At 43.6% G+C, this 8,294-nt stretch overlaps 1 protein-coding gene across 1 annotated transcript; it reads left to right on the forward strand.

The window, feature by feature from the left end:
* The first annotated feature begins 4,797 nt into the window (after positions 1–4,797).
* On the forward strand, positions 4,798–8,027 carry LOC134464341 (transcription termination factor 1-like). Its single transcript, XM_063217805.1, has 2 exons — positions 4,798–5,599; positions 6,769–8,027. Exons 1-2 carry the CDS (start codon positions 4,798–4,800, stop codon positions 8,025–8,027), a joined length of 2,061 nt encoding a protein of 686 aa, XP_063073875.1.
* The last annotated feature ends 267 nt before the right edge of the window (positions 8,028–8,294 follow it).

An 8,294-nucleotide genomic window follows, 5' to 3' on the forward strand; every position in this document is an offset into this window, starting at 1 on the left:
AGCTGCCCTTTGACTATGCATGCTCTGTTGGGGTAAAATTGTGTGCAGGGGTCGGAATTCTGTGGGAAGCGAAAGTGCTCCGCAGTGCTGTCGGAGCTGATGTGCGAAGGCCCTAACGCTTCGGGGGCACCGATGCAACATGGACCTTATATGAGCCAAAACAGAGGAATAGAACTCATAGGGTGTGCATTCCAATATGCGACCTTGCATCCTCCACTTGTGCTTGTGGCCTCGTACCAGGAAGTAAAATGTCATGAGGACATCACTGACAGCAGCATTATATTTCAATATCTCGCAAAAGCTCAATTGTAAAGTCATTTTCTCATTTTCAAACTGGATGGTGAATGAAGAATAGTCCCCCAAAATTTGTTTTTGCTAGCCTGACAGCGGGAAACTTATTTGTTTTCTCCACCGAGGTGGGGCACCAGCAAAACGTAAGGCCAGAAGAACAAGTGGAGGACGCAAGGTCGCATATTGGGATGCACCCATGGTTGTGCATGTCAACGTCCTTCCTCCTGTTCGCTTCCTCTTGTTCGCTTCCTTCAGTCTTGCCCCTCCCTTCCCAAGCAGAACGCAACACACAGCTAGAATGATTGCCATCGACTTCCAAAGCTACAGAAACGCAGTGTGTGTTGTGTCACTAGGATTGGCGCGACCAGGCAAACGCACAGCAGCTTTTTGGGGCTCCCCCCCCCCCGATTAAATATATAGATCACAAATGAGAGAACAAGTTCTGAATTACTTTATTTGTATTTAGTTTTGTAGTTCTTTTATTGACGTGAAGCCTCGCATCACAAGGCCGTAGGCAGCGACGGGAGGAACAACATGATGCACATGTATCCACAATCTACTACACGTACGTGTCATGTGACCTCTTGGCCAAATGGGGTCAAAGGTCAGTGGTGCGTTTCTTGAAAGTGTAGTTGCTTGCCAGTTAGCAACTTGGTTAGTTGCCAATGGGAAATTGCATTGCAAACAACAAAGCGGCTAACGTAGGTAGCAACTATGGTTTTGAGAAATGCACCCCAGATTTGGGGATTAGTCCAATGAGCAGAGATTATTTAATATGAACGGAATTACAGGGGCTAAGAGACACATTTGTCTCAAAATGAAACAAGCTTTTACTTTTATTTTCATTTGTATTATTATTGTTGTTATTTTTAACCACAAGGGATTTGGGTAGGAGGATCTTTGTTTGTTTTTAAAAGCTCTAGAATTTCAATTGTCAAAAACGGCAGAAAAAAAAACCAGCCCTCATTTATCCTCTGTTTCTGTAAACAACACTCACACTCATTTGCACATACGAAACCAAGCAGCCCGCGCTTCTACCAAGAAGGGAAGTTATCGTGCACTAAGGGGACGCTTGTAATGAACTATTGAGGAATAATAATGAGATTAAAGAGTAGAGATAAGATGAGGTGTTCAGGGGCAGACAAGGAAGAACGTCACCAGAGCATCTTCAGATGTGGATATTTTACTGTTTTATTGGACAAGGTGACTTTTTTCATATCTGCACTGACCGTGTGTCCTTTCCTGTGACGCACCAGATTGTGAATGGCAGGAGCACGGAGGAGGATATTTTCTTTTCGAGGTGATCAGCTGATCGGGTCCTTGCATCCACCAGGCCTACTATTCCATAAGCCGGCGAGGGGATGCAACAGCAGTCCTACCGATTTGTTAAATATTAGTTTACTGCTCAGTAAATAGTCATAAAAAAGATCAAATTTGGCAGTAGGCAAATGAGCAGCATAGTTGCAACTTTGGCCACAATCCTACATGTTGCACCTTTAATGGTCAGTCTCAGAGTGAAATCCACTCCCTGTTGCTCTATGCTCTGCGTTACAAGGGAGACCCCCGTTTATTTTATACCCAGTCTCTTGAGGGAACCCCAAAACCAACTTCACCCAGAAAAAACAACTTCACACTCTCTGTAAGCAAAGAGGGTATGGTATAGGTGCCTTTTCAGTTAAACTAGTCCACCAAAATCACTGTAACTTGGTTAAGTACATTTCACACACAATACTACAACACATTTAGCTTTGTGAATGACTTATGGTATTGACTCTATAGAGTGGTCCATGAACACGAAGGTTGCTGCGTCTCTTTTAAAGGCACTTTTACTCCAGACCATTAAGGATGTTTTCTGATGATTTGCACGGTAGACTTTTCTTTCTCTCCCCATATCAACAACTTTTTTTCTTGTTTTGTTCGAAATGTGTAGCCTAAAATGAAATATTTTTTTGGCTTGTGTGATTGATCAATAAAAGCAATGTGAAAATTAGACGTGCATCTATTTCATTTTGTCTGCTGATTCAATTTCCCACAGTTGCAATATGGCAGTGAGTAAGCCAGGGGTTCCCAACCTTTTCCGACTTGGGGCCCACTGGAAATTGTCACAAATGTTCGGGGCCCACCTCTGACCCTATTACGAATAAATCGGCAGCAACACACACCAAAATGTGATTATGATTTTTAGAATATTATTTCAAGGCCTACTTGGTATACCTTCAGGGCCCACCAGTGGGCCCCGGCCCATAGGTTGAAGATCACTGGAGTAAGCGGTTAGGGCATCAGACTTGTAGCCAAAGGTTGCCAGTTCGACTCCTGACCCGCCAGGTTGGTGGGAGAAGTAATTATAACTCACTTTCACTTTCATATGAATGTCTTATTTGCCTGTCAGCAGAACTACACTCACCGGCCACTTCAATAGTAACACCTCTCTAGTGCTGGGTTGCATGGATGCCGCGAGAGGGGGAAAGGTGTTACAGATTATATGGGCCCGACAGCACTGACAGGCCCCCTGGAAGAATGCTGATAACAGAATTTGTCATTTCGGAGGCCCAAAATTTCAATCTTTCATAGGGCCCAAAATTTTTAGCTGCGCCCCTGCTGGGTTGGACTCCCTTTTGCCCTCAGAACTGCCTGCAGCAATACTCAGGTAGGCTGTGGCATTCCAACAAAGATACATTTGGTACTAAGTGGCCCAAATTGTGCTGAGAAAATATCCTTATGCCATTTTATCCCCAGCCTGCAACGTTGATGTAAGGCAGGGTTGACCCATGTTTTCATGTTGTTGATGCCAAATTCTGACCATTCCACCTGAGTGTTTCAGTAGATATCAAGACTCATCAGACCAGGCAACATTTTTCCGATCTTCTAGTCTCGTTTATGGTGAGCCTGTCCAAATTGTTGAATCATTTTCCTGTTCTTAGCTGACAGGAGTGGCACCAAATGTGGTTTTCTGCTTCTACAGCCCATTTGCCTCAAGATTTGATGTGCTGTGTAATCAGGGATTCTATTATGCATACCTCGGTTGTAATGAGTAGTTATTTGACTTAAATGTTGTCTTTTTATCAGCTCAAACCAGTCTGGCCATTTTCCTCTGACCGCTGCCATCAACATGGCATGTTTGCCCACAGAATCGCTGCTCACTGCATTTTTTTCCCCGTACCATTCTTTGTAAACCCTAGAGATGGTTGTGTGTGAAAATCCCAGTAGATCAGTATTTTCTGAAGTACGCAAATCAAGCCCTTTCAGCATGACAGCCACGCCATGTTCAAAGTCATTTAAATAACCGTTCTTCCACATTATGATGCTCGGTTTGAACTGCATCAGATCATCTCGACCATGTCTACATGCACAAATGCATTGAATTGCCACCATGTGATTGGGTGATCAGAAATTTGCCTCAATGTGCAGTTGTAACAGGTGTTCCTAATGTAGTGGCCGGTGAGTGTATTTCCTTTCACATTCACAAATGTAGTTAGAGACAGGTCATCAGCTGGGAAAATTAGGCCTTTCGTCCTACCGCACTTTTCTCTGTGGATTACTGACCAGAAGGCCAATTGGAAGAAATTGAAACATGCAGCAACCTTTTTGCTCAGAATTCAATATGGCAGATATTTTCCAAAATGACTTGTTTTCATGCATTATTACACTGTACTATAAAGGTGATATTCATGAAAGATTAACTACTTTCAGCACTATTCTGTCCTATTTCTTTACATATTTACAAAGGTAGACAAAACAAAATTAAAAAATGAAAATAAAGTTGGCCACCTTGCAATATCCAAAGGAAAGTGCTGAAAATATTGATTGAAATGCACATGGAGAGTCTATGGCTGGGAAAATTAGGCCTATTGTCCTGTCAGGGTCTTCACGGTGGATTTATAGACCAGAAGGCCTAGTGAAAATGATTAAAACTTGGGACCATCTCAAATGTGCTCCAAAATCTAAAATGTTCACTGTTTTCCAGAATGACAGACTTTCATACATTCCCCAATACTGTAAGGCCATAATTATCAATAAAGATAACCTATTTTCAGTTAAATTCTGTCTGTTAAATTCAGGCCTGATTGCTTGCGGGCCAAGTTGCTAATTCAGGCCAAGTTCCTTACTTATCACTTCAGTTTTACATGTTTGTTATTATTTTTATGAATGGCTGATTGGCAGACCCTGAAGTAGGCTACAACACATTCATTACAATCGTGGAACTTTTATTTTGAAACGACCCGCTTTCCATAGGGCATATCCGGTCTGAAAGTTTGCAAACAGGCTCGCCGTGTAAACATGTAGCACTACGGAGATGAAATAAACACATGGAATGGATACGGAATATCTGCTGACAAAATCCGTACACTAGTCAAATAGTCTGTGGCGCGTAAATGTACCAAAAACAAGAAGTTGTTCAAAACAAAGCTCTGGGGCATAGACATAGACGTCTGAGGTCTACTTGGCGTGCACACGCACAGAAATCAACATCCCCCCACGTGTGCGACTGACTCGGTGATGACCACGATGGAAGTGGAGCTGGAGGTCCATAAAAAGAAGAAGAAAAAGAGCAAGAAACATCTCACAGAAGCACCTAGCGATACACACCACACACCTGATGAAGAAAGCCTTCACAAGAAGCACAACAAGAAAAAGAAGAAAACCAAAGACGGTGGGCGTGGCGATGACAGTGCGGCTGAGTTTCTGGCTGATTTGGCAGAGAGAAAGATGATGATGAAGAAGAAAAATAGACATAAAGAAGAGAAGGTGGATGTGAACTCCGGGGTGATGGAGGACAGTAGCCGTCAAGAGAGAGAGGAGACGAAAAAGAGGAAGAAAAGAAGAATTGTGGAGACTGGACATCTCGAGCGGGACAAGAAAAAGAAGAAAACCAAAGACGGTGGGAGTGGCGATGGCAGTGCGGCTGAGTTTTTGGCTGATTTGGCAGAGAGAAAGATGATGAAGAAGAAAAGTAGACCTAAAGGAGAGAAGGTGGATGTGAACTCCGCGATGCTGGAGGAGGACAGCAGGTGTCAAGAGAGAGAGGAGACGAAAAAGAGGAAGAAAAGAAGAATTGAGGAGACTGGACATCTCGAGCGGGACAAGAAAAAGAAGAAAACGAAAGTTAGTGGTAGTGGCGATGGCAGCTCCGGGTTTCAGGCTGATGGGGCTGAAAGAAAGATGAAGAAGAACATTAAACACAAAGGAGAGAAGGTGGGGGTGAATTCTGTAGTGATGGAGGACAGCAGATGTCAAGAGATGGGGGAGACGAAAAAGAGGAAGAAAAGAAGAATTGAGGAGACAGAGCACCCAGTAGAAAGAGAAAAGGGTAAGATGCACCTCTCATATTTTGCATCACAGTGAGCCCAAATGCTCTTTTTGCCATGTGAAAATGCTATTGCAGAAAAAAAGAATTGTGAGGAAGTTGAGCCAAGCAAAACAATAATAGAGCAATGCAATATGAATCAACTTAATACACTTTAGCAGTAGCCTAGTTTAAATGTGGAGGGAAAATAATGCTGTTATGTTGGATGAAACATGCATTAACTCGTTCCTCTTAATTTACCTGATTATCACAATTTGTGGTCATTAATCAATTTTGTGGTTTAAATCCTCTTAAAGCCTGATGGAAACGTGTCCCTTTCCTTTTGCTCAACTTCAAGTACATAGTCACCATTATGACAAAAATGGGTTTGGACAATCAAAAGGATTTTAATCCAGTAAGACACCACCCGTGTTATAAATAAGCTGTTACTAGAATGGCAATGACCAAGTGGCAATGTCTTACCAATGGTCCTGTGCACTGTCATAGTGTGGTGTAGTACTGTGGTAGTAACGTTTTTTCAGAGACTATTAAGGCGTTCACTGATGGAATGTAGCACAGGGGCTACTTAGCTAACTTGAATTAGATTATTAAGTCACCAATTCATGACATGTGTCCAAATATCAGAGGCGTATAAAGTGAAAGTAGAAGTTAACTAGTAAAAGCCTGTTAGGGATTCAGTAGGTATTGTGGAATAACTCCTGTAATAACAACCAAAGGCGTAGGTTTCCGGTAAGCTTTGGTAGGACCTTAAACTTACTACCAACCCCCCCCATTGTTTATGAAGGGGTCAGTGACATATAGTGCCTGGGGGCACGACATTGGCTTACTGCAGTCCCCCCCCCACCCCAACCATAACCATAACTTCATATCCTTTGTATACATGGGTTCTAAATTTTGGTTTCCCCCTGCGAACCTAGCCCACAACTCAACCTTGTTGGAAACCGCTGCCTGTCGGTCAAAAAAAATAGCTCATGTGGTTGGCTGCAAGTGTCTTGCCCCTCCTCATAACATAGTGTTAACAACTATGTAATATCGTGAAGGCTACTAGTGTTGTACTTGCATCACAAATGTTCTTCTTCACAAGTGTTATAAAATGGTTCCAACCCCTTTAGAATGTGTTGACATGATCACATATGTATTATCTCACTGTCCCCCCTCTCCCCCCTCTTTAGGTGCAGAGGTGACTGTTACACCAATGCAGACAAGCGGTGAAGCAGCAGGTCAGAACTCTGCGAAGAGCAAGTCTGAAAAGCCAAGGAAGAGAACAGAGACATCACCTGCTACAGGCACACAGCCACACACAAGCAAAACAAAAAAAGAAAAATTCTATGGGCTGAACAAGGAAGCCATACTGCAGGAGATCAAGGAGTACATACCTAACGTCATTGCCACAGATTCAGAAAGTATATATCAGTTCAAAATGTATGATCTTCCTCGTTTCAGGGAATTTAAGAAGCAAGGTATGCCGATACGGACAGGGAAGTTTACTCAGGCTGAGATCAAGCGTCTCAAACAGAATGTGAAGGACTTCCTGGCTCTATCGGGTATAGAGAGTGAGACTAAGCTCTTCATGCCTCGTCGCTTCCCAGACGAAAAGGACATTTTCAGGCGGAGGAGGAAGCTGGGATTCATCATGTGTTTGTGTGAAGGGATACCCCGCCCCTCCATCAGCATACGAATTCGAGCTCAGCATCTGTTCAACCGGGAGAATTTCTTGGGCAGGTTCACAGACAAGGAGAACCATGACTTACTAAACCTGTACAAACTGCATGGACGTAAATGGAGTCTCATCTCCGAAAAGATGGGCCGCAGTCCAGCAGCAGTGAAAGGACGTTTTATCTTGATGTGTGAGGGCCGTGGGCCATGGACAGAGGAGGAGCTTAGGACACTGCTGACAAGTGTGCGGCAGCATCTGCTGAAGCGGGCAACACCTGGTGAGGACGGCAGCATTGGTGCTGCAGTCATCAGGAAAGTAGACTTGTACAAGCAACTTCCCTGGGTGAATGTGAGCAAGCAGGTTCAGACTCGTAGTTGGCTCTACTGCAGGACTAAGTGGATGCAATACCTGACATGTAAAATGAGAACCGGCAGCGTCATCAAAGGCAGGAAAACACTTGAGAGTCAAATCCAGCTGATCAAAGCAATCAATGAAATGGTTGTGGAAGACGCAGCAGACATTGTGTGGGATGACCTCACTCATCTGTTTGGGAACGCACACCCGGCCTATTTACAGATGAGGTTCCACCAGCTGAAAGTAGCCCATGTACCAGGATGGAACACCATGGAGGACTTCTGTGATGTCATCGACCACCTGTACGAGAAGACGCTTCCTCAACTGGAGGAGGAGCTGAAGAACTGCAGAGAGGAGGAGGAGGAGCCAACTGAGGAGAGAGACTCCTATAGGCTGTCTGAGATCTTCCCTGACCTCTGATAGGCTGAACATCTGAACAGCCTCCATATAACCATTAGACTCATTGAGCACTCTCACAGGCAACATCCTGATGGACATTGACTTGCACAGACGTATGATTGTCCACAGAATCAGAGTTTGCTGTAATGTATAATGTAATGTGTGTTTTGTATTATGAAGCCATTTTTCTGATATTTTATGTCCCTGAACATTTTTTCCTGTAATGTTAAAGAAGAAAACACTTTTGTATCCTTGTCAACATTAGTGTCAGTTGAAGACTGGGGAGCA

The sequence above is a fragment of the Engraulis encrasicolus genome, chromosome 15 (assembly GCF_034702125.1).
Source record: "Engraulis encrasicolus isolate BLACKSEA-1 chromosome 15, IST_EnEncr_1.0, whole genome shotgun sequence".
Classification (NCBI taxonomy): Eukaryota; Metazoa; Chordata; class Actinopteri; order Clupeiformes; family Engraulidae; genus Engraulis; species Engraulis encrasicolus.

Bases quoted from the DNA above. Each gene is read 5' to 3' on its own strand.
- LOC134464341 (XM_063217805.1), top strand. From the start codon at position 4,798: ATGGAAGTGGAGCTGGAGGTCCATAAAAAGAAGAAGAAAAAGAGCAAG. The intron at 5,600-6,768 runs GTAAGATGCACC...CCCCCTCTTTAG, and splicing joins CCCAGTAGAAAGAGAAAAGG to GTGCAGAGGTGACTGTTACA.